Here is a 27,440-nt window from a genome sequence, read left to right as displayed (position 1 = left end):
TGCAAATAGGCCTTTCTGAAGATAAACAGCCTAAGGCCTGCTATGTTGAATTATTCCTGCACAGGCAGTTGAAAGTGGAGGATCTTATGTTGGTTCCATCAATTAAAAAAAAAATTTACTAGCCTGTGAAATTCTGAAGTCTAAGAAGTATGCTAGCCATGCAGTTCTTAGTTTCTTCCATAAATATAGGAACTACACAATTCCCTTCCTCCTTTCCATTTGATACATCTATTATAAAACTAGCTGTTATACATACTTCACTGCATTCCTCAGAAATTATCATTATTCTTTGTGATTCTCCTTTTGATTTACAAAAGAATACTCACAGTTATATAGGTAAACTTAATGGGCTAGAGGTCTTCATTAGGGGTGCATAAGAGAAACAGAGATGGGATAATGACAGGTACTTTCTCAATTATTGAAATGAAGTTTGGATTTCTTTTCCTTTCTAGTTCATGTATAAGGCATAATCACTTTTTAAAAAACAAAACAAAAACTCCCAGCTTTTATTATTCTCATTTTCCCATTAGGTTCATTAAGAAACTTCAACAATGCTGTACTTGTCCTAGAAAAGTTAGGAAACACAGAATTAGGGAAAAGGAGTATTGAGATATTCTTGGGTTAAGGCAGACACAGGAATTTCTCTGTCTCCTCCTCTTTCTGCACTGGGCAGTGGTAAGCAGTTGAAAACTTCTGTAATTTAATCTCTTATCTGCCATGGAAGAAACCTTCACTCACAGCAGCAATTATCTTAAAGAGGGGAAAGGGAAATATTTTTTTACATTTCTCAAGAACAGGGGAAGAAAAACTGCATACTATATATTCTTATATGTTAAACTCTAAATATTCTGATTTATTTAAGAAACATTATTGAGTGTCTGCTGTGTACTGGGTCCTTAATGAGGTTCTGAGAATACTGAAATAAAATATAGTTTATGTCCTTAAGGAACTTTCAATAAGTATAAAAGGAAGATCAAGTTATTACCATAGGATACTAAGTGCTACAGTAGAGATCTGTGCAGGATAATATGTGAGCACAGAGAAGAGGCATCTGTCTCAGTCTGGAAGGATCAGGTCATAAGCCCACTACTAAGCCCAACCCTTTAGCTAAGATTAGGAGGAGTTGGGTAAATTAGGGAAGACGGATCCTGCAAGCAGAGAGAGAATAGTATATAATAAAACCTTGGAAGTGAGGGAATGTATGGTATGTTTTGTGTACCATAAGGTGATCCTATGGCTCCAAAAGGAACTATAGGGCAGTATAGGAAAAGAAGCTGTGAAGGTAGATTAGAGCCCTATCTCGATGATTATGACTGTGTAGTTTGTACTGTATTCTTATTCATTCAAAATTTATTGAAGGATTTAATATATGCTTTAGAAGAGTCTTCCCGACAGTGGGATAGAGGATAAATAGGATAGAGAATAGTCTGGAAATCACTCAACAAACATACATTGATGTTAAGCAATGGTCTGAGATCCAGGAATATAAAAATAAGTGGCAAGCATCAAGTTGCATTTATATATATATATATATATAATTATATTTCTGTTAATATACATATATTAAATACATATGTACATATGCTTCAATTTACAAAAGAAATAATGCAATCATTTCAAGTGATCAAAATGAGGACTTAAATTAAGCATTGGGAATCAATTTGGGAAGAAATCTAAGATTTTATTTAGGAGATAGAATGAAAAGCAGGTGGCATCTGAATGTAGGCCACTTCTGAGGGTGATGGCATAGATTCTAAGATGATACCCATGTATCTGGAAGAGAAGACTGGATTAATCGTGGTGCTGATGAACTGAAACCAAGAATGGAGAAGAAGGTTCAGATTTAAGGGATTGGGAAATAAGATGTATAGATTTTAGTTATTAGGTTTGGTTACCTATGGGACATGCAGGTGAAAATGTCCAATGGATGGTTACAACTATGGACCTAAAAGCCTAGGTAGAGTTCTGAATTGGAGATTATAGACATAGGTTATAGAACAACAGATTTCATCATAGCCTTGAATGTTTATAACATTTCTGAGTTATATGTATGGGGTGAAAGAATATATGAAGGACAGGAGGGTAAGAGGAAGAAAATAAGGAAAACCAGTTGGTCGCTAGAGATTCAGAAATAGGTTAAGGAATTTACTATGAACAAGAGGAGAAACACCCATTCCTCTAAGAATTGGAGGGAACAAGAGGGAGAAATAGCTGCAAATGAAAATAAGTTTGCAGATAAGAGGTGGAGGTGGCAGGAAGTTAAAAGGGTTATCATGAATCACTTATATCTGGAATCCAAAAAAAGTCAAACCTGTAAAAAACAGAGAGTAGAATGGTTGTTACTAAGGAATTGGAGGGGGCAGATAAGACTGATGGTGTTTAAATTTGTAACAAGTAGTAAATAAGCCATAGAGATCCAATGCACAGTATGACGAATATAGATAATAATATTGTACTACAATTATTTAATGTGATAAATATGACTATAACCATCCTATTACAATATATAAATGTATCAAAGTAACACACTAAAAAAAAAGTAACACACTGTACACCATAAACTTACAAAATGTTACATGTCAAATTTATTCAATTTAAAAAATCAAATAAAAAATAGGGTTATCATATGAGAGTCCATTTTTTTTCCTGTTAAATACAAGATAAGGTCATCTACTGAGTGAAATGATTTTAGGATATTCTGAAAGTGGTAATAAAGACTTGAAAGCTTCAGTTAAGAAAAGAAAGAAGAAAAATTTTGCATCCAGCCTTTACCGTGAATTTTTGGTGGTGTCAATCCATGTTTGCTGGTTATTTTTTCAGCAAGTTTCTTGGTATAGAAGTAGAACAAGTGGGTGGCCAAATCCAGGATTAAGAGATTGTAGAGTTAAGAGTAGAAGAATTTCTGGTTAGGTGGCCAGAAAGTGCATACTAAAACAATTGAAATTATGTGCTTTGCAATATAAGCTAAAATCAGAAAGAAGCTAATCTAGGAGGAATCTAACAGACTAAGAACAAAAAGAAGGTTTATGGCTGAAGTGTTCATGAAGTGAGAGAACAGATATAGAGGGAGTAGAAGAATGTGAGAGTTCAAAGGATAGGTTATTGTCAATGAGTAAATATTGATGTTTAGGATCTTCTGTCTTCATAATGAGTCATAAAAGTGGGTAGCTGGAATGAGATTGAGGAATTCAAGAAACTCTAAGACTAGAGCAATTCTCCCAGAATGGTGGTAGGTTTAGGAGCATTTAGAGAGACTGTTGTGAAAGGAAGAGCAAACATTCTTGAATGTGAGGGAATGACTAGTATCTTGGAAGATAACTGTTTTGAGGAGAGACTGGTATAATTGAATGCCTTGTGAATGGTCTTTTGCTTAAGTTTAAACGAGTAATGGCCCAGAAGTGGCAATAATGAAGCAAGATCATACTTATCTTTTTGTTCTCCCACATCTAACTCCATCACCCAACCCCTGTGGTTTGATATGACACTAGACAGCTTCATATGAGGGGGTTACAGAGGCATCTGTATCCTCAAGAGACAACATAATCATTCCCATTTTAATGTGAGATGCCAGGCTTGCTGAAATAAACATTCTTTTTTTTTTTTTTTTTTTTTGCGGTACACGGGCCTCTCACTGCTGTGGCCTCTCCCGTTGCGGAGCACAGGCTCTGGACGCACAGGCTCAGTGGCCATGGCTCATGGGCCCAGCCACTCCGCGGCACGTGGGATCCTCCCGGACCAGGGCACGAACCCGCGTCCCCCGCATCGGCAGGCGGACCCTCAACAACTGCACCACCAGGGAAGCCCTGAAATGCACATTCTTAACCACTTAACCACTGGACCACCAGGGCAGTAACATAGCCCTTTCAAAAGAACAAAATAAATTTCCAGAAACAGCCCCTGAAGAAACACATGCATCAGACTTAACAGACAAAGACTTTAAAATAACTGTTGTAAATATGCTCAAAGAGCTGAAGGAAGCCAGACTCAAAGAACTAAAGGAAATCGGGAAAGCGATAATATGAGCAAAATAAAAATTTTACTAGAGGGGTTCAGGAATACCCTTGAACAGGCAGAGGAAAGAATCAATGAACTTAAAGACAGGTCATTTGAAAAAATGGAGCCTGAGGTACAAAAAGAAAAACGAAAGAAAAGTTAACAGAACCTAAGGGACTTATAGGACACTATCAAGTGCAGCAATATATGCATCATGGGAGAAGGAGAAGAGAGAAATTCTTTTGAAGAAATAGATTATTTGAATAAATAATAAAACTTCTCAAGTTTAAGGAATAACATGGATATACAAATCCAGGAAGCTCAACACACTTCATGTAGGATAAATCCAAGAGTCCTACATCAAGACAAATTATAATCAAACTGTTGAAAGACAAAGGTAGAATCTGGAAAGCAGCAGGAGGAAAGTGACTCATCATGTACAGGGGAGCCCCAATAAGGCTGTCAGTGGATTTCTCAGCAAAAACCTTGCAGACCAGAAGACAATGGGATGATGTATTTAAAGTATTGAAGAAAAAAACTATTAACCAAGAATTTTATATCTGGCAAAACTGTCCTTAAGAAATGAGGGAGAAATTAAAATATTCCCAGACAAGCAAAAGTGGAAGGAGTTCATTACCCCTAGACCTGACTTACAAGAAGTGCTAAGGAATGTCCAAGTTGAAGTGAAAGAGTGCTAGAGAGTAACTTGAAGCCAAGTAAAAACATAAAGTCCTGTGGGAAAGGTAAATACATAGACAAATATAAAAATCAGTATTACTGTAGTTTTGGTTTGTAACTCTGCTTTTTATTTTCTACAGGATTTAAAAGACAAATGTATAAAAAATAATTTTAAGTCTATATTAATGGGTACACAGTATATAAAGGTGAAATTTGTGACATCAATAACAAAGTGGGGGGCAGAGCTATAAAGGCATAAGGTTTTGGATGCAACTGAAGTTAAATTGTTGTCGATTTGAGATAGATTGTCATAACTTCAGGATATTATATGTAATCTCAGTGATAACCACAAAGCAAATATAAAATATGCACAGAAGGAAAGGAGAAGGGAATCAAAGTGTGTCACTACAAAAAAACCAACTAAATACAGAGGAAGGCAGTAGCAGAATAAATGAGGAACAAAATGCTATAAGACATACAAAAAATAAAGAACAAAATGACAAAAGTAAGTACTTCCCTATGGGTGATTAAGTATAAATGGGTCACACCCTACTCAAAAGACATAGATTAGCATAAAGGATAGAAAAACAGGATTCCACTATGTGCTGTCTAAAAGACTCACTTTAGATTTTAAAACATGCATAGATTGAAAATGAAAGGATGGGAAAAGACTCCATGCAAATAGTAACCAAAAGAGAGCAATTGTGGCTATACTAATATCAGACAAAGTAGACTTTATGTCAAAAATTGTTACAAAAAAAGGAGGGACATTACATAGTGATAAAAGGATCACTGTATCAAGAAGATATAACAGTTATAAACATATATGCACTGAACATCAAAACTCAAAAATATACGAAGCAAACATTTATAGTATTTAAGGGAAGAAATAGATGACTCTACAGTAACAGTAGGCGGCTTCAATATCTCACTTTCAACACTTCCATTAATGGATAGAACAACCAGACAAAGATGATCAATAAGGAAATAGAAGACTTGGAACAACATCATGGACCAACTGGAAATAGCAGACATATACAGAATATTCCACCCAGCAGTAGCAGAATTCACATGTTTTTCAAGTTTACATGAAACATTCTCTAAGACCATATTTTAAGCCATTAAAAAGGCACCATAAATTTAAAAAGATTGAAATCATACAAAGTGTCTTTTCTAATCACATTGGAATGAAACTAGAAATCAATGGCAGAATGAAAACTAAGAAATTCACAAGTATGTGGAAATTAAATAACACACTCTTAAATAACCGGTGGGTCAGAGAAAAAATCATAAGGGAAATTAGAAAATATCTTGGAGACAAATGAAAATGAAAGCACAACATACCAAAACTTATGGGATGCAGTGAAAGCAGTGCTGAAAGGGTGAAGAAAGATCACAAATCAGTAACCTAACTTTACACCTTAAGAAATTTAAAAAAGAACAAAATAAACCCAAAGCTACCAGAAAGAAGGAAATAATAAAGATTAGAGCAATGATAAACAAAATAGAGACTAGAAACTAATAAAGCCAATGAAACCAAGAATCAGTTCTTCTAAAAGATCAACAAAATTGACAAATCTATAGCCAAATTGATTAAGAAAAAGAAGACTCAAATAACTAAAATCAGAAATGAAAGAGGGGACAGTACTACCAATTTTACAGAAATAAAAAGAATTCCAAAAGTACTATGAACAATTGTACACCAACAAATTGGATAACCTAGCTAAAATCTACAAATTCCTAGAAACACACAACCTACCAAGACTGGAACATGGAGAAATAGAAAATCTGAATAGACCTATATCTAGTAAAGAGGTTGAAACAGTAACCAAAAAGTTTACAACAAAGAAAGCCCAGAACTTAATGGCTTCCCTGGTGATTTCTACCAAACATTCAAAGAAGAATTAACACCAGTCCTTCCCACACTCTTCCAAAATATTGATCAAGATGGAACACTTTCCTAACTCAGTTCTATGAAGCCAGCAACCCTAATCCCAAGGCCAGACAAAGGCACTACAAGAAAACTACAGCCTGATATGTCTTATGAATATTAATACAAAAATCCTCAACAAAATACTAGCAAATGAAATTCAACAGCATGTTAAAAGGATTATACACCTTGACCAAGTGCGATTTATTCCTGCAGTGCAAGGATGGTCAAGTAAATCAATGTAATCAAAATCAGTCAATGTAATACACCACTTTAACAGAGTGAAGAGGGGGACAAAAACCACATGATCATCTCAATTGATGCAGAGAGTTGATAAAATAACACCTTTTTTTAAATAAAAGCGCTCAACAAATTAGGACTAGAAGGAAACTATTGCAACATAATAAAGGCCATATATGAAAAACCCACAGCTAACCTAATACTTTTTCTCTGAGATCAGGAACAAGACAAGGATGTCCACTTTCACTACTTCTATTCAACATAGCACTGTAAGTCCTACCCAAAGCAATTAGGCAAGAAAAGCAATAGCCAAATTGGAAAGGGAGAAGAAAAATTATCTCCATTTGTTTTCAGATTACTTGATCCTGTGTGTAGAAAATCCAAAAGATTCCATCAAATAAACTAGTAGAACTAATAAACAAATTCGGCAAAGTTGAAGGGTACAAAGTCAACACTCAGAAATCATTAACATTAAACAAACTGAAAAGGAAATTAAGAAAATTCAATTTACAATAGTATCAAAATGAATAATATACTTAAGAATAAACTTAACCAAGTAGGTGACAGACTTACACACTGAAAACTACAAAATGTTGCTGAAAGAAATTAAAAGAAGAGGGAGTTCCCTGGTGGCTTAGTGGTTAGGATTCCAGGCTTTCACTGCCATGGCCCGGTTCAACCCCTGGTCGGGGAACTGAGATCCTGCAAGCTGCACAGAGCAGCCAGAAGAAAAAAAAATCAGAAGAAACATATGGGGGAAAGTCTGTGTTCTTGGGTTGGACCCTTACCTTTCACCATATACAAATTAACTTAAATCTGATCAAAGACCTAAATGCAAGAGCTACTATAAAACTCTTAGAAGAAATTATAGAGGGAGAGCTTCATGACATTAGGTTTGGCAATGACTTCTTAGATATGACACCAAAAACACAGACAACAAAAGAAAAATTAGATAAGTTGGATTTCATCAAAATTAAAACTTTTGTGCATCAAAGGACGCTATCAACAGAGTGAAAGGCAACCCAAGGAATGAGCGAAGATAATTGCAAATCATTTATCTGACAAAGGATTGATATTTAGAATATATAAAGAACTCCTACTCTCAACAACAAAAAACAACCTGATTAAAAAATAGGGAAAGAATTTGAATAGACATTCTCCAAAGAAGTTACGCAAATGACCAATAAGCACATGAAAAGATGCTTGACATCATTAGGGAAATGCAAGTTAAAACCACAGTAAGACACCACTTTGTACCCATCGGGATGGCTATTATAAAAAATTAAATTAAAAAAAATCAGTATTGGTGAGGATGTGGGGAAATTAGAACTCTTGTACATTGCTGAAGGGAATGTAAAGTAGTGTATCCACTGTGGAAAATAAATGATGTTTCTTCAAAACAAAACATAGGATTACCATGTAATCTAGCAATTCCACTTCTGGGTATATACCCAAATGAACTGAAAGCAGGGATTCAAAGAGATATTTGTATGCCCAAGTTCATAGCAGCCTTATTTAGTGGCCAAAAGGTGGAAGCAACCCAAGTGCCCCTCAGTGGATGAATAGATAAACAAAATGTGGTATATACATACAATGGATAGACTAGTTGGATTCAGAAAGACAGAAAGTAGTAGGGTGATTCCTAGAGGCTGGGGGAAGGGAGTGGGGAATTAGTGTTTCAAAGGACAGATTTTCAGTTGGGGAAGATGAAAAAGTTCTGGAGGTGGATGGTGGTGATGGTTGCACAACAATGTAAGTGTACTTAATGCCACAGAACTGTACAGTTAAAAATGGTTAAAATGGCAAATTTTATGTTACATATATTTTACCACAACTTTCAAAAAATCTATTACCAAAAAACAAAAATCAGTGTAGCCTAGATTCTCCTACTATCTATGTTTTATTGCTGTTCACCTGTCATTCATCAGTTTGTACAGACTCGCCTGCCTTTTACCACTTAGCTGTCCATACTCCAAGTCAGTTCTTCTCACAGCATTTCTTCTAGTTCACTGCAGTTTAAGACTCAGAAGCTCCTCTTTGAAAAGTCAATGTGCTGCATCCATTTAAGAACATTCTGTCAAGCAAAGACATCTGAGTATTCCAGATCAATAAAGGAGACAAAGACAAATAAGGCAGGTAAGTGATTTTTTTTAAATACTATTGGCCAAAATTACAAAAGCAGCACATGCTTATTGAAAAAAATGCAAATAATCCAAGACACACAGAATATAAAGTGATGGTCCTCTCCCTCACTTCCCAGAGGTAATCATTGTTAATAATATATGTACATCCTTCCAGAATATGTGAATCATGTTTTTTCAAAAATGGAGTTATGCTAATTTGAAAAAGGTTTTAAATTTTTTTAAATATCTTTATCTTCGCCATCATCATCACTAAGATTTACTGAGGCTTACGTTTGCCAAAGTGCTTTACAGTCATCTGATTTAATCATTATACAGCTCTTACGAGGAAGCATTATCTTTCATAAGAGGAAACTGAAGTACAAAAAGGGTGAAATAACTTGCCCACAACCACATCACTAATAAGTAGTAGAACTATGATTTGAAAAAAAAGAAAATTGCTTGACCACAGAGTTCATGTCTATGACTTCTTTGCCTAAAACCATCCATAGTCTTTCCAGTTCACATGTACAGAACTACCTCATTCCATCTAATAACTGATCATATCTCTTGTACTACCTCTTACTTAAAGCACTATTTTTCTTTAACATTTCAGACACCATATTTGATTTTTCTCATTCCTTTTTGGGTTGCATTTCCTCATTCTTCTCTGTAGGTTTATTCTCTACTACCAGGTCACTAAATATTAGACTTATTCAAGGCCTTCTTTGCATCTTACTTTATATTCTTGTATGAGCTATTTCATCTTCTCCTGTGGCTTCAAATACCTATGACAGTGACTCCTAAATTTAACTCCCTACTCCAGATTTACCCTGTGAGCTCTAGACCCATATATCTTATTGTCACTTGGAAGGCACATTAAACTGAATGTCAGACCTGAACTTATATATCCACTATTTTTTTCCCACCTATACCATATTAATAGAGTAATGAGTTTTATAAGGTACTGTGTGGAATAATACTGCCTTTTATTTATCCTAAATTACCTCACTTAAATTTCAAAGGATGATCCTTCATACTTCTACTAATATCCTACTATTGATCATCAAGTATATTTACTTTCCCTGGCCCCTAAGAGGTGTTCTTATCTATACCAAATTTTCCATTGTTACGTCTAGGCACTCCTACCACCATGACATTAAATTGTTTGTCTTAGAACCTCTAGTCTGTAAGAAAACATGACTGTTTTTAGCCCTTCCTTACAGTATAGCCTTTATTCTAGACCATATTAAAATGGCAGGTAATCCCAGAAAATACTGAACCAATTGTATCCTTTTCCCTCCTTCAATCCTTAAATTCTTATTACTTCGGAAAGCAGAAAGGAGAATTAACTTTTTATGAATGAGTATATTTTACAAGAGTCACATACTTTATATGTAAATACTCCCAGCCCTACAAAGTTGGCATTGGTAGCCCCGTTTTCAAATGAAGAAACTGAGACTCTCAGAAATAAGTTAATTTTTTAACGTAAGTGGCAGAATCTATACTGAAACAGTTTATCTGACTCAAAAGTCCACATTCATTATACTAACCTAGTTAAATCACAGCCCATTCCAGGTTTTCAAACTGTTTTCTTCCCATTGCTATAAATAACCAAATATAATCTTCCCTATCCTTGGATAAATCCTTACTTTGTGATTTATACATCTCTTACTAAGAGAGGCTAGAGTATGAAGTTTGCCATTCATATTTCTTTTATTCGTCCTACAAATAATTTATGATGTTCCAGGAACATAATAAATGCTAGGGATTCAAAGATACATAAAACATAAAATGTACCTTTTAAAGGATTCACAGTCTAATATGGCTTATTCTGTTTCTTGCTTTGTATAAGCACTTAGGTATACCCAGACTAAAAGGTCTTCTGACTGTTGCAAAGTAGAGGAATATTTTAATCACAGTAGCCCCTGACATAAACAACTTTTAATGTGCTAAAGAATAAGAGAAGAGATTATTATATAGGGCAGTTGGTAGAGTTGGCTTGGCCCCTGAATTTTGTGCAGATAGAATAAGCTATTGTTACAAAGAGATCAGGAAATACCATGCTTAAATAAGATAGAAGTTTATTTCTCTCTCATGTAACAGTCCAGAAGTGAGTAGCCAGAGCTAGTCAGGCAGCTCATTCACCCCTCAATTACAGTTTCCCTCTCTGGAGTCACAGTGGCTGCTCCACTTGTTATCATTTCCCTGCCAGTAAGAAGAGAGAGAAGTGGGGAAGAGCAAACAACTTCCTTATAATGATGTAGTCCAGAATTTGGACAGGTCACTTCTGTTCATACCCTGTTAGCCAGAACTTAGTTACATGGTCACACCTAGTAGTGGGGAAGGCCAGTAAATATATTCTCTAGCTGGATGATCATGTGCCCACTTAAAAGTCTGTATTACTAAAAGAAAGAATGAGAATGCATACGTGGTAATAATTAGCAGTCTTTGCCATATCTTGTGACTGACTAGTTAAGTTGCCTAGGGAGTTTCAAATATCAGAAGATTCCACAGTGTGGAATTAAATATTAAATCAGTTTTATTATACCAAGTTGCTTGTCACTCATTTCTGCCACTGTCCTGTGGGAGAAACCAAATATATTTTTTAAAGACTTAAGCACCCTCTATTGTTTCATTGACCAAGAGAAGAATCATTAATAAAGTAATAAAAACATCTGAAAATTTAAAAACTGATTGCCAATTTAAAAGTCAGATTACCATATTCATAAATGATTAAGTTACAGAAAACTTCCTGCATTTGATCTGCTTGTCCCCAGAACCTTTGTATTTGTATTATGTAATCAGAAAATATCTGCTTGTTGAGAAAAGAAGTATTTGTCTCTTCTTGCCCAGTTCTTGATTAAAAGAGAAAAATCTACAATAACTTGTATAGAAAGGAAGAAATTTTCTTAATTCTAAAATAGTTCAGATGCTGTGCTATAAAACTGCTTTTTCTTTGTACTGATAAGTAAGGTGAAGGATATAAAATATTTCAAATCATCCTGTGTGCTAAGCAGAGAGCCTTATTGACTAACCAGTGGGTATAAGGTGAAAACCTCAAATAAGACTAAATTTATGCTGTCTTTTTATCAAAAATTACAGTTCTAAATGTTTTTCTGACAGTAAATGTAAAGTCATAAGGATTGTGTTGTCCGATTGCTTTATTCTAGAGCTAGTCTTGACCCATGTGAAATGTAAACTCTCAAGGCTTATGTTACCTATTAAAGCTTGTAAAACATGTTTTAAAGGAATGCATAAAGGCCTAACATGCCTTTATTTTACGTACTACTTTATTTATTTATTTATTTATTTATTTATTTATTTATTTATTTATTATTATTTTTTTGCGGTACGCTGGCCTCTCACTGCTGCGGCCGCTCCCGCCGCGGAGCACAGGCTCCGGACGCGCAGGCCCAGCGGCCATGGCTCACGGGCCCAGCCGCTCCGCGGCATGCGGGATCCTCCCGGACCGGGGCACGGACCCGTGCCCCCTGCATCGGCAGGCGGACTCTCAACCACTGCGCCACCAGGGAAGCCCTACTACTTTATTTATTTATTTATTTATTTGCGGTACGTGGGCCTCTCACTGTTGTGGCCTCTCCCGTTGCGGAGCACAGGCTTCGGACGCGCAGGCTCAGCGGCCATGGCTCACGGGCCCAGCCGCTCCGCGGCATGCGGGATCCTCGCGGGATCCTCCCGGACCGGGGCACGGACCCGTGCCCCCTGCATCGGCAGGCGGACTCTCAACCACTGCGCCACCAGGGAAGCCCCCTACTACTTTATTTTAAAATGCCTTTATTTTCACTTAAGATGTGAATGGCCTCATTATTGTTTACTACTCTTCCTTTTTTCCTTTCTTTGCTCCTCAAAACATTTATCTTGGTGTAAAGTGTCGGTGGGAATAAAGTAGTTCACTCTTTTTTTTTTCTACTGAAGCTACTGGTATTAGAATAAAGGTGCTTCTGGCTGTTTCTGATCGAAGCCTTATTTCTTTTATTGTACATTGTGAGTACTTTGCCATAAACTTGTTTTCCATCTATTAGAATTTAAAATGTTTGTAGCCTTTGTTCCAGATCTTAATTTTCAGAAATATGTCCTGTCAGAACTTTTAGGCAGGTATGCTAGGATATATATTCAAGAAGATTCATTAATAATTAGGAATATTTAAATTATGATACCAATTCAAAGATTATTTTGAGCACCTACTCAATGTACTGTATCAGGAACTGCTCTAAGTTACTGGGTCTACAATGAGCAGCAGAAATGCTCCCTACTTCATGAAATGGTGGCATAGACTAGTTAAGCAGAGACTAGTCAAACAATCCTGTAAATGTAAAGTTTCAAACTCTGGTAAGCATTAGGAAGAAAAGTAAACTGCTTTTAAAATGTCTGTTAGGGATTTGACCTAATTTAGAGAAGACAATTTTTATGAAGTGATTGTGGAAGGGCAAGGTTGGGGGGCTTTCCAGGTACAAGACCCTTTGGCCTAAAGAACTGAAAGTATAAGGGAAATAATGCATTGAGAAGAGTCAAGGGCAAGACTTTGTAGAGTTTTAGAGGCCATATTGAAGATTTTTGGTTCTTTATTCTATAATCAGTAGGGAGCCATTTAAGGTTTTTTGGGGGGAGGCATAGGAGGAGGAAAGAGTGGGTCTTATGATTAGATTTACATTTTGCAAAGAACACTATGGCTACAGTGTAGAGAGTGGATTGGCTGACAGATTTACGAAGGGCAGTTAGGCCGTTGCAGTAGTTCATTAATGTTTGATGCTTGAACTGTTATGTCTACATTGGAAATGAACAAGTGGATAGATTTGAGAGTATTTAAGATTAAAATTGACACTTGGTGGTAGATTGGCAATAGAACAAGTAAATGTCAAGGATGGTTGTAGCTTTCTGGATAAATAGCGGTGCCATGTATTGAGAGAAGGAATACTAGAAAAGGACAGATTTGGTGGGGTTGCGGGGGGTTTGAGGGGTTTGTTAGTTGGAGAGAGGAGATCATCGGATTTGAGTAAGTAAAATATGAAATGCTTTTTCAGTAGCACTTGGCCACATAGATATAGAGTTCAAAGGAGGGTTCTGCTAGAAGGAGAATTTGAAAGTCTGGGAAATAACCAACCACTGGGAATGAGATTGCCTGAAGGGAGAATATATAGCAAAAAGAGGACCTTGGTAGAGCTAGATAGACTCACATGAGTCTAGCCATGGTGCTTATTTAGGGGCTTGGGCATTGTAGTCAGGCAAACCTGTATTCAAATGCCAGCTCTACTACCTACTGAGAAACCTTGAGCAGGTTATTTTGTAACTCTTTGTGCCTCAGTTTTCTCATCTATAACATGTGGGAAATAATCTCAGAAGGTTAGTTTAAGGATTAAGTGAGATAGAGGAAATAAAGCTCTCTAATTTCTGGAGCATAGTAAATAGTCAGTGAAATGATCATATAATGATAATGTGTTGATGAAAAATTTGGTTGCAGAACGGTTCATGTTTTTAAAAAAAGATACATACACATGTACACAGAAGTTTTGGAAGGGCAAATGCCAAAGTGTCAGTAGTAATTACCTCTGAGGAGGAAAGGAGAGCAAAGTAAAGGAAGAGACTGTCACTTTTACTTTGTACGTATCTGGGGTTTTCTTATGGTGGTGATGGTGGACATTTTGTTGTTTTTTGCATTGTTTTCAACAAACGTGCTACTTTTGTAGTTTTTAACTACAATTTTATTTCTTAATCATTTCTGAGCCTATTTTGTCTCTTTGTAAACTTTGAACAACCAGAGTTTGTTTTTTTGCTTGACAGAATGTTTTTGATTCAATGGAGATACCACACTGATTTCTTGAAGAGAAGCTTCTGAGTCCTAGATTACAGTGAACTAGAAGGACTAAGAAACTGGCTTAGAGAATGGGGTGGTTGTGTGGTAAGTCTGGTGACAAATTGCCTATGTACAGTGATAATCAGAGCTTTAGTTAATGGACATATGCACTACATGCTATAGTAATAGATATTATGTGGAAACGTTCATTATTACAGGAAAGTGACTAATGTTTGCAAAGAGCTTATTATGTGCCATAATAAGCAATCTCCTTCAATCCTGTAAGCAAATATTATTTTCATTTCAAAGTGAAAGAAACCAAGGCTCAAATAAGCTGAATAAATTAATCAGGACCAAAATGAAATATTGTAAAATAAAAATAATTTACCATTTGGCATGCAGAGAAATTGGTGATAGCACTGTCACTTAATAGTAGATAATCAGATTGATAATCTGATCTGTCAAATTGCAGATCTCCTAGGTAAGTCTTGGTATCAGGAAGGTGGGAGAGGGCAGGGTTTATAACTCCCAAGTTATAGGAGAATACAGCAGAGAATGGTTTAGCAATGAGCTGTGTAAACCAGATTTCTGAGTTGCTAATCCTATACCATCTCTTTTTTTTTTTAACCTAAAATTGAAGTTGGTTTTTGTTTACCAAAGTTTCAAGATAAGACAATTAGTTTGTGTCTGAAGTGTTATGTATTGGAATAACTAATATTTAATTATCTTCCTTCATGAACTGTGGAGCTTCCTATTGAGAGCTTTTGTGGTAGCCAAGCAAATCCTTCAATAAAGATTTTGTTCTCTTTGTTAATCTTGGAACAGTTTGAAAGGTTTTTAAACCAAGGCTTTTTCTTTTAATCCATTCAATATTTACTAAAATTTTTATTCTTTTTATACTTAGAGGAAAAGAATGGTATGTCTCAGAATATTGGGATTAGTTCTTGAGGATGAGAAGAGATAATGTTTGACCTATTTAGAGAATTATGGATGACTTAAGGACACTTGAACTTTTTTTTCCCAGTTAGGAAATACGTGCTTTGGAAAATATGAAAAGTGAGAATTTTCAGTATCAGCAGTAGGAAAAAATTCAATTTATAGAACTCTATATTAATATTTATGAAACCCATGAAAACTTGAGCAGCTGTATGTCCAAAATTATAGAGAATATGCTGCCTTAGTTTTGAAGATGGATTGAAATTTTGCCTGGATAAAGGGACATTTCTTAAGATAAGCTTTTTGCTTTATTTATGATAGTTGAGAGTATGTATGGACAACCATTTATAGTAAATTCAAGATGTGTACTGTATTTAATCACCATTGTTTTAAGTTTTGCTTTTGAACACTGAGAAAGAATACAAAGTACATTCTGGCACCAAGTACCTAAGTACCTGTTTACCTCTTTAGATGCTGATAGACCACTTGTTTTGCTAGTCTTTGGAACTGGAAGGAGTGTCAAATACACAGAAGCCAGAGTCATCTCGGCCAGATGGTGTTTGATACAGATGGATGGTTAGTTGTCATGCAGATCTCCTAGTTGGTAACTTGTTGCTGCCATCTGACTCAAAGAATCATTCACACACACTGGCTGTCAAAAGCATCTTCTCTTCTGTCTGTTTTAGCTGTCATGTCTGTGCTCTGTACAGAAGTGTTGACAAGACATTGCTGTTGTACATTTTCAATGTGGTTGTTAGTGATTTTTCTGTTTTGTTGGGTCTTTGGTAGTGCTGGAATGTACTTGCTTTTTAATTGTACTGTTTTTTTTTTAAAAAAAAATACTGTGACAGTGCAACAATTATCTGACCTTTTAAAAAGACTTTTCAGATAGTAAGTTTGTTAACATCTGTTCAGTGAACAAAAGCATTTACTAAAAAGAAAAAAAAAAAAAAACTTCTTGTTCCTGTTAGTTTCCAAACATAGCAAGTAAACTGAATTCTGCTGATTATTTCCTAGTTTGATACAGTATCCTCTTCTGGACTTCCCCTCTCATAGCCTTGTGGTCAGAAGCTTTATACTATTTTCTAAATATGTATTTTCTCTTCTCAAATTAGTACGTTTTTTTCTGAGAGTATAAGCTTCCCTTTTTTTCCAAAAAAGGAAAAAGAAAATCTTCAGACATGGCCTTTTTTTTTTGCATCCATCTTCTGAAACTTAATTTCCTTTTGTCTTATTTACCTACTGACCTACTGTCTCTATTTTTCCTATTTTCCTTATAGAAATGTAAGCAAAACCTTATCTCCATTCCTTCAGGTTACTTCTGAAGGCATATCTATTTCTCTTATATTTCCTTATAAAACTTAATTAGTTTATTTATTCGACTAATATTTATTGAGCATCTCAGTGTGTGCCAGGTACTCTGCTGTACTTTGGAGATGGGGTACTCAGGAGAAAATAGTCTCTGCCCTTGAGGAGGTCATAGTCTAAAGGGAAATCATACATATAAACATTTAGGCTAGACTACTGTAATTGATATAATGTAAGTATGTGGAAAGAACAGTAAAAGAACATGGGTCATTGCTGTTCTATTTCCCCTGCTATACTTCCAGAGTATTGGTTTTTAAATTATTACAGAATTTGCTTAAGTTTATAAAGTACTTTGTTAAGTTGTTTAAGAAATAGTTCAAAGCTTCAACTTGAAATTATTGTTGATCTATAGATTTTTTTTCCAGCTAAAACATTTTCAGCATTATTCATGTATTGTAGTATGTTATATGCAGATGTGCTAAAGTATGTTTTTAAGCCAAAAACTAGAAGATGAAAATTACCTGGCAGAGGCTTTCTGAGTTGATTCCAAGAGAAAATGCAAGTCATTTGTTTTTTCATTAAGGTTGGGGGAAAATATATAGTACATGGAGAATGGACTGAGGCTTGAATAACTTATACATTTATTCTGGGCCTGTCTCTAACTTACTAAGTTTTTTGTACTGGTTACTTAATGCTGGATAGTAGAATATATATAGCTCTCAAAGAATAGTGAAAGAATGGGTAATTTTTCATTGATATTTATGAAAAGCTTTTGAGTTCTTTAAAGAAAGTTCTAAATACACAGAAGTAGATAGTACAGACTGTAATATTAGCGTGTTTGCTGATTCCTCAGCCCGGGTGGCTCTGTGTAGCCAGGTAAATTTAAAGTATTACAGAATTTGCATTAGAGGTTTAAACCCTTCTTACAGTCAACCTACCCACTCTTTCTAGGGACTTGGATGTAAGTTTATTTAGGAATAAGAAGTCTTATTTGGGGAAGCCTGGCCCTCGACTGGAATATGGTATCCAAGGTTCTGTTCTCAGACTCCTAGTCACAGGACATATGGTTCAGACAGATTCAAAAGACTCATTCTTTTATTCATAATAATAAAATTTACTGGGATTTTCTTTTAATTGGATTCTTTATTTCTTTTATTTTATTTTTTCAATAAGCATGTACTGAATTCCTCCTATGTGTAAGTTACTTTGCAGAGTTCTATGGGAGTATCAAGTTATATGGTGCTACCCTCAGGCAACATGCAAAGACAACACACCACTTGGGTTATTTACCAGCTTTGTCAGTTACTCATGTTTGAAGTGTAATACTTATAAAATTTCACCTTTTATTTGGGAAAATGTGGTATTTTGCTTTCATTTCTTAAGCTAATTTACTTTGGGAACCTAGGAACAGCTGTATATATAAAGAACTTTAGGTTTATAGATCTCTGAAAATAATAGAGCTTCATTAATTTTGAACTTTGATTAAGTATCAATTCAAAATAGAATATTTAGTATCTATTGAAGGACAGTCCAAGATGATTAGAACCCCATTTCATATTTCAAGGAATTTACAATTTAGTCATTTATATGTTCTTCTAGTGATAGAAATTGTTAAAGAATTCTCTATTATTTTTTGGTCATATATTTTTCAGACTTTGTGCTAATTTGATAATTGTAATGGAACGTTTTCAAATTTCGGGTTTGCAACATTTGTATTCTCTAATGCAAACTCGTGTCTTCTTTCATTGCTTAATTCTCACAGCCACTGCAATGAAATAGTAAGGTGAATGGATTAAAAATATAAGGGAAATTGTAGAGTTTAAGATATCCACTAGAGATTAACCATGTGTTCTCTTGACTTCTTAAAACTTAATCTTAGAAGTTTCTGATCAATGTATTTTATAATTTGTACACATCCCTTTGATTTTCATAGTGTTTTAGCTATAGCTACTTCCTTTGTGTTTTTGTACTCTAAAAGTAAATTCAAAAGTATGTTTATTTAAAAGACATGAAATCTTCACTTTTTAAAGTTAGTGGGTATTTTTATAGAATAACTTTAATATAATATCCATTTTGTCATTCAATGCTTTTTTTGTTATTATTAAGGATTAAATTCTAAATTATAGTTTTTATCCAAGAAACTATACATTGAACTCTTAACTGAAATTTCTTTAATTAAGAAGATTTTTAAAATTTTACAGTGTTTAAAGCATTTTAAATCACTTATGTTTGTAATGCTTATAAATGCATTATTGGATCCTATTTTTAGCTCATAAATAAATGCTCCAGTACCTGGGAAATGGCAATATGGGTAACTCATATCTATATGTAATTATTAAGGGACAGTAAATGTATGTACATGTCTGTCAGTAAATATCAGGCTAACTGGTTTTTATGTCAGCAGACTGAGAACTATGAGCAGAGAATACGTGAGCAACAGGAACAGCTGTCACTTCAACAAACTATTATTGACAAGCTAAAATCACAGTTACTTCTCGTGAATTCCAGTCAAGGTATGTTCATGTTAAATTTTTATTTATTTCTTAAACCTCTGGGAGAAAAGAAAGATGGAAGTTAAGTTTTTCTATTTTATTTCTCCATTGTTTCTCAATAGTTCTGATATTTTAATAACTGTGGTACAGTTACGTTTATTTAGAAATGAACAGTTGCAGGGAATGGGAAAATGGACATTCACATATATTATCTGGTGGAACTCTTAAGTTGATAAAACTTCCTAGAAGACAATTTGTCAATAAATAGCAAAAGCTTTTAAAATGTCTGTGCCTTTTAAACCAAAAATTCAAGTCCTAAGAATATATCATAAGAAAATATTTCTGTAAGTACTCAAGGTATATATGCAAGGATGCTCATCACAGTATAATTTCTAATAATGGAAAACTAGAAATAAATGTTCAACAGTTAAATTACAGTCATTTGTGTGGTGAACAGCTATGTAGCCAAGAAAAGTGATAATAGGTGTTCAGTTACAAACATGAGACATATTCATGATATATAACAAACTGAGCAAAGCAAGATAAAAAATAAATGTAATTTTATCTATGCAAAAAAAAAGATTCTTTTGTGAATTTATAGGTATTGGAAAAGAAAAATTCTGATAAAATATAAACCAAAATGTTAACAGGAATAATTCATAGATAATAAAAACTGTGGGTAGCTTTTATTTTTTTAATTCTTTTCAGCATGTCTGCATTTTCTCATTTTTTAATAATAAGCATAGAGTATTATGCAAATAATTATCATAAACAAGAAATGCATACCTGAAAATATGACAAATAAAAGTTTAATTACATTGCTGATGATAAGATACAAAGAACATACTTCTAGTTTTCTAAATTCTACATTTTTTTTTTTTTTTAAACATTCAATACATTTTATTTATTTATTTATTTATTTATTTTTGGCTGTGTTGGGTCTTCGTTTCTGTGCGAGGGCTTTCTCTAGTTGCGGCGAGCGGGGGCCACTCTTCATTGCGGTGCGCAGGCCTCTCACTGTCGCGGCCTCTCTTGTTGCGGAGCACAGACTCCAGACGCGCACGCTCAGTAGTTGTGGCTCACGGGCCTAGTTGCTCTGCGGCATGTGGGATCTTCCCAGACCAGGGCTCGAACCCGTGTCCCCTGCATTGGAAGGCAGATTCTCAACCACTGCGCCACCAGGGAAGCCCTACATATTTTATATACTATTGATATTGGAAGAGTAGGGGTTTTGTGTGTTTAGTAGGAATGAAAGTAAAACAATATGAATCAAATATGCCAAAATCTAAATGGGCAAATCTAAATTGTCAAAGTAACTATTATCTAAAGAATTTTTAAAATTCATAGTTTAAAATCTCTACTCTTTAAAAATTAGGGGTTTGGGTTTGTATTCTTTTTACTTTTCCAGATGGTACCAAAAACAAGGATTTCCCGCTTATGTCTAAGAGGTTTTTGTCTTACAGATAACAGTTATGGCTGTGTTCCCCTGCTTGAAGACAGTGAAGCAAGGAAGAATAATTTGACTCTTGATCAGCCACATGATAATGTAAAGTCACGAATACCAAAAGAAAAAGAATCAAAGGTAGACTGCGCTGCCGGTTTATTCCCTAAAGGAAATAAATGAGAAATCGGGCTTCTTGAATTATTTAGTCAGTATTCTATCACATTTGGGATGGGCAGGAATGGTGGAGAAAGTGGATAAGATTCTTTTCAACCCTAACACTGCTATTGCAAGAATCAAAATTTAAATGGTGGTGCATAACACATAACACATCTTCCCCATTTTATTTTCCTGAAATGGATCCACCACTGGAATTCTAAACAGAAGTTCTTTATATACAAACAAGTAACTTACATGTTCCTAAGTATATTTGAAGCACTATTTCCAAGTAAAATAAAGACTTAAATTCCCTATTTCCTAGTATTCTCTTTTCTATCTCACAGGTGTTTACCAAAGAAATAAAAGATTTTACATAGAAAGAAATAAGATAGTAAGACACAGATGATTCTGGGCTAGAAAATAGCATTCTAGTTTTTTCATTTGCCTGTGCTTAATTAAAAAACAAAATCTGCCTAACTAGCTTAAGCTAAAGTCTTCATGGAAGCAATATAAAAAGGAATATTGCGTATCTGCAGAGAAATGTGTACAAAGATGTTCATGGTACATTGGTTAGAAACACCCTAAACATCCGTCAGTAGCAGAATGGTATATCTTTACAATTAAACATTTTAGAAAAATTAAACTAAATATTTATATATTAATATACCTAGATTTCAAAAGCAATGTTGAGTAAAAAATGGAAATTACAAAACGAAAAAATGGGAATAATTTATTTAGATTTTTAAAAAGTATAAAACATGACATCATTTATAAAAATATTAAATGTGTAGTAGAAGTATAAAAACATATGCAGGAAGGGTATTCTTTAGAAAAAGGAAGGTGGGGAGAAAAGAGACTGATTCTGGGAAAGGAATAAAGAGGGCTTCAGGTATATCTGTAACTTTTCTGTTTTTTTTTTTTTTGCGGTATGTGGGCCTCTCACTGTTGTGGCCTCTCCCGTTGCGGAGCACAGGCTCCGGACGCGCAGGCTCAACGGCCATGGCTCACAGGCCCAGCTGCTCCGCGGCATATGGGATCTTCCCAGACCGGGGCATGAACCCGTGTCCCCTGCATCGGCAGGCGGACTCTCAACCACTGCGCCACCAGGGAAGCCCCAACTTTTCTGTTTTTAAAGAAAAGTTCTGAAGGAAATATGGCAGAATCTTAATGCTTGTTAAATCAGGGTGGTCGAGATATAGATGTATATTGTATTCTCCATGCTTTTCTGAATCATTGGAATTTTATGTTTAAAAATGAATTTTTTTAATGAGATGAGTTGGGTTTTAGTGAGATGAAACAGCTCTTGAGTGAAATAATATCTCCTAACAAATGAGGATACTTAACAACCACAAGACAATTAAGTCAAGAGTGCTATATTTATTTATTTATTTCCTTCTAAATCAGGTAGGAGATTTTAACTTTGTGTGTCAAGGTTATTCAGTTACTTATCCCATAACTAAGACTATCTTAACTTGTTTTTATTTAACATGAAATCTGAGAAATCCAGTTTGACAGTTCCCTATAAATAAAAATTTTAGAATGAAAAATTCCCTACAGTATCTCCCAGTTCATATTTCTTTATTTAGAATCATTATTGGTTTTTTTATTTGAATCATTCAGCTCTCTTCACCCCCACTCCAATTTCCGTTTATCTAAAACTGCTAGCAAACACAAGAAACTGTGCCACTGGAACATGTTCGGGTTTATTTTGCAAAAGACAAAATTCAGAAACAGTGATTCTGACTTTTAGAATACAGTTTTGTGATAGAACCTATTATAGTACATTTTAAAATCATTGAACTACTGTAAAATGCTGACATAAATTTAGTGCTTAAGTAAATAATATTTGCAGACCATTTTCCTGTTTCAGAGACTTCTAAATGTCATGATTTATCATCAATTTTTAGTCAGAATTCTTATATTTATTCCAATTATAACATTTCTTTGACAATAATAAAATATCTCCAGTTCAAGTACATAGAAAGTATTTTTGAAAGTAGCAATGTTGATTAGAACAAAGGGGATAATGTGAAAGGCTCTAAGATATATTAATAATTTAGTTTATTTTGAATTTGGATAATTTGTCATTATGAAAGTTTTAGAGTTTGTCAATTAGTGTTCAAAGAGAACCTTCAAACAGATTTCTTTTTTAAATTATGTTTGTTTTAATTTGTAAGATGTCTTTATGTCTCAAATATATATATATCTGAACAGCTGGGCTGAAATTAAGTGTAAGTAACAGAAATCATGTCAAAGGTATTTCCAAAAAATTAATAATGTTGCATCAATTATAACCTTAATTGTGGACAGACCGTAAGAGGGAAAAATATAAAGCTCCAAGTAGGAAATAAATCTAAATTCAGTGAGTTCTTTTAATTATCTTTACTAACGGGAAAGATTTATTTGACAGCTACATATTTAACTCCTTGAATAGCTCATCAACTCAATCTTCTTGTACTATAATAAAAATTAGCAGTTTTATATTTCAGTTTTCTCATCTTCCTTTATATATCTAGAGCCAAAGTGCTAATGAACATTAAACATATAAAGGATTAGAGAGAAGAAATATATTCTAAAAGAATGGATAAATTGGATTTATTGAATATTTAAGAGCTGGCTATATATGCGTTGCAAAAATTAGTCCTAATTTAGAAAAATACTGGCCAATTGAAATTAAAATCTTTTCCATTGGCATATATGTTGATCTGAGCTAATTAAGTTATAATTAAATACACTTCTAGGTAATACAAGTGAAATCCTTTCCTGAAGGAGTTTGATTGGCATGGATATCATTAAGGTTTTTCCAAAATGAAAAAATTCCATATTGGTTGCTTGCAATTTTGTCAAAGTATGCATGTACACACTAGACAAAACCTAGAAGGTAGTATGCAGAAATGGCTAAGATAATGGTACAGTTTTCTGTTTTCAATATGCTTTTATTTTATTAGCCTTCTCAAAAACTAATTGATTTTATTTTTTTTACTGAAGTATAGTTAATTTACATTATGTTAATTTCTGCTGTACAGCAAAGTGACTCAGTTATACATATATATATATTCTTTTCCATTATGATTTATCATACTGAATATAGTTCTCTGTGTCATAAACAGCTTAACTGATTTTAAAAATTACATTCCCAATCAGTTGGCCTAGCCTCTGTAATGAATTAGTGACTTAATAGAAATGTTTTGAACCAACAACAGAAGGAGGCTACTGCTAACCACTCACAGTCCTTACCTCCTCCTATTTTTGGTGGGTAGTTTGAGGACTGTTTACCTTGTTTAGGACTTGGTTAGGATATTTGAAAAGGGAAAGACCCCCAGACATTATGGCAAATGGCAACTATGGCTGCCTTGGAAAATGAGACACATAGAGTGGAGGAAAAAGGAATATGTTGAGGGAAAAGAGGACCTTTTAGAAAATGGTATTTGAGAAACATGAAATTTATAGTTTAGTCTGTTCATAGAAATCCTACACAAAGAGCATGCAAGAGTCCTTTGACTTCTAAAAGGACATAAAAAAGTCAAGGTCGCAGAACCTGTGTCATTGGATGACCCTTAGTATTCTGCTTATAGTTTAGCGACATTAGAGGAGAAGTACTCAGTTTAATGGAAAACTTGTGTTTCACCTCTTGTACACCACTGTAGTTTGTACTGTATTTCTTGTTGAGATAGGATTCATTGTATTATCTATCATATAACAAAGTACCCCAAACTTACCCCAATATATAGCAACAACTATTTATCAATCACTTTTTATGGGTCAGAAATTCAGGAGTGACTTAGCTGGATAGTTCTGATTCAGGATCTTATGTGATTGAAGTCAGAATGTGGCCAAGGGCTTCCAGTCACCTGAAAGCTTAACGGTGGTTGGAGGATTCACTTCCAAGATGGCTCACTCCAAGATAGCTGTTGGCAAGATACCTCACCACATGGGCCTCTCATCACAGTGTGCCAGCTATCTTCCTCAGAGTAAGAAAGAAATAGATCCAAGGGAGCAAGGAGGAAGCCACAGTGCTTTCTACAAGCTAGTCTCTAAAATCACACCTTTGCTTCCACTTTATTCTGTTCATTAGAAACAAGTCACTAAGTGCTCCAGAGATAAGAAAATAAGTTCTTCTTCTTGAAAAAAAAGATTATCAAAGATTTTGTAGACATACTGTATTTAAAAGCATCACAGGGGGACTTCCCTGGTGGTCCAGTGGTTAAGACTCCGCGCTCCCAATGCAGGGGGCCCGGGTTCGATCCCTGGTCAGGGACCTAGATCCCACATGCCGCAACTAAAAGAGCCTGCGTGCCACAACTGAGACCCAGCACAGCCTAAATAAATAAATATTTTTAAAAATAAAAATAAAAGCATCACAGGGATTTTAGATTGTGGTATACAGAAGAGGGTACCAAAAGATCAAGGGTGTGTGTGGGGGCAGCATAGTACATCATTTACCATATGATAAATATTAATGAGAGTTAAAGGAACCTGGCAGAATTTAATAATGAATTTGACTCTCCTGAATCCTATTGTTATTCATCTCAGAGCAAAGAAGTAATCATAGCTTACTATCTTGAGAATCATTTCAAAAGTTCTAATATGAATATAGACTTTCCAGAGGAGATTAGCTGAGCAGTGCTTTAGAGAACCAAGAAACTGTTGCATGTTATTACTTTAAAAGTTAAAAATTATAAGAAATCAAATAACACAGAAATGCATACACTTATTCTTGGCAAAGACTACTATCTTGTTTGCAGGACACCATTGTCAGACATAGTAACATATGTCATGATAGCAGTTATTATTTAGCAAATTTTATATTTTAATATAAATACAAATTCTGAGCAGGGATCGAACCCAGGCCCCCTGCAGTGGAAGCGCAGACTCCTAACCACTGGACCGCCAGGGAGTTCCCCTGGATCATTTTTATGATCTTGGAAACGAGATTTTTTTATAATATGGCTCTGGGAACCACTTCAGTTGCAAACTAAATGCTACCCTAGGTGTGTAGGGTGTGACAAAAGATTTTGTCATCTTTCTATCCCTTTTTTTGTGTGTGTGGAAGTTATACAAAAGTCTAGAGTGTTTTATTTTATATAACTATGTTTATTCTTCTTTAATGATATTTAATTAATTTATTTATTTTTGGCTGCGTTGGGTCTTCGTTGCTGTGCGCGGGCTTGCTCTAGTTGTGGTGAGCGAGGGCTACTCTTCGTTGCGGTGCACGGGCTTCTCGTTGCTGTGGCCTCTCCTGTTGCGGAGCACGGGCTCTAGGTGCGCAGACTTCAGTAGTTGTGGCACGTGGCCTCAGTAGTTGTGGCTCACGGGCTCTAGAGCGCAGGCTCAGCAGCCGTGGCGCAGGAGCTTAGTTGCTCTGCGGTATGTGGGATCTTCCTGGGCCAGGGCTTGAACCCGTGTCCCCTGCATTGGCAGGCAGATTCTTAACCACTGCGCCACCAAGGAAGCCCGTCTAGAGTGTTTTGACACAAGAAAATATAGAGAGCAAAAATGTAGAATACATAAAAGAATTTAGTGATGTTGGTAAATTTTCTTCACTCATTCATTCAATAACTCTAAACTGCCCTCTGACTTAAAGTCCTGATTTAATAACCAAAATAGACGTTATTGAATGTTGTAAAGTTTTTTCAGATTCTAGGATCTGAGATACAAAGTATATATTATATGAGTTTATTTGAACTTTTAATTATTTAGAAACCATGTGTTCATGTGTATAGAGATGTTTTTATGCTTTATTTCTGATTTTCTATATATAATTTATTCTTTATACATCTTTTTTCATCTGAGTTATATGCTTTAAACAAAAGTTTAAAAATACAAAGAATGCAGTTGTTACTGAAAAATGCCAGTTAGACAGTTGGCAAATTTCTAATGTAGCTATCATTGTGATTAGATCAGCAGATACATGGTAGCTTTGAGGAGCAGGAAAGATTTTATAGGTTTAGAATAGTAAAACAGTGATGGAGCTGTGGAGCTGCCGTCAGTGCTAACATTAAGGAAGTAGGATGTGCTGTACCTGGTAATTGCAAGTAAACATAGAAGCTCTGACATGTTTGAAGAAAGCTGATGTCTAAAAATTGACTTGTCAATCAGTTAGACAAGAAGTTTTGGGGGGTTTTCTAACATCTTTATTGGAGTATAATTGCTTTACAATGGTGTGTTAGTTTCTGCTTTATAACAAAGTGAATCAGCTATACATATACATATATCCCCATATCTCCTCCCTCTTGCGTCTCCCTCCCACCCGCCCTATCCCACTCCTCTAGGTGGTCACAAAACACCAAGCTGATCTCCCTGTGTTATGCGGCTGCTTCCCACTAGC

The 27,440-nt window shown here is 35.0% G+C and overlaps 1 protein-coding gene across 11 annotated transcripts in view; it reads left to right on the top strand.

Annotated features, from left to right (window-relative positions):
* The window catches only part of TANK (TRAF family member associated NFKB activator), a 78,197-nt gene that overhangs the window by 22,559 nt on the left and 28,198 nt on the right, over positions 1 to 27,440 (top strand). For 7 of the 11 annotated variants that reach the window (XM_081241998.1, XM_081241992.1, XM_081241995.1 and 4 more), the window contains 2 exons: positions 19,422 to 19,533; positions 20,976 to 21,094. In XM_081241998.1, the coding sequence (XP_081098124.1) occupies positions 19,422 to 19,533; positions 20,976 to 21,094 (231 nt within the window). Of the gene's footprint in view, positions 1 to 8,861; positions 8,978 to 14,763; positions 14,882 to 16,183; positions 16,289 to 17,488; positions 17,579 to 19,421; positions 19,534 to 20,975; positions 21,095 to 27,440 lie in introns of those variants that run through there. The other 4 variants (XM_081241996.1, XM_081242001.1, XM_081241999.1 and 1 more) reach the window with 3 other exon arrangements.

The sequence above is a fragment of the Mesoplodon bidens genome (genome assembly GCF_964165515.1).
Source record: "Mesoplodon bidens genome assembly, chromosome: 8".
NCBI classification, from domain to species: Eukaryota; Metazoa; Chordata; class Mammalia; order Artiodactyla; family Ziphiidae; genus Mesoplodon; species Mesoplodon bidens.
Note: the sequence above shows the minus strand (reverse complement) of the source record. Positions and strands in the feature narration are given on the sequence as shown.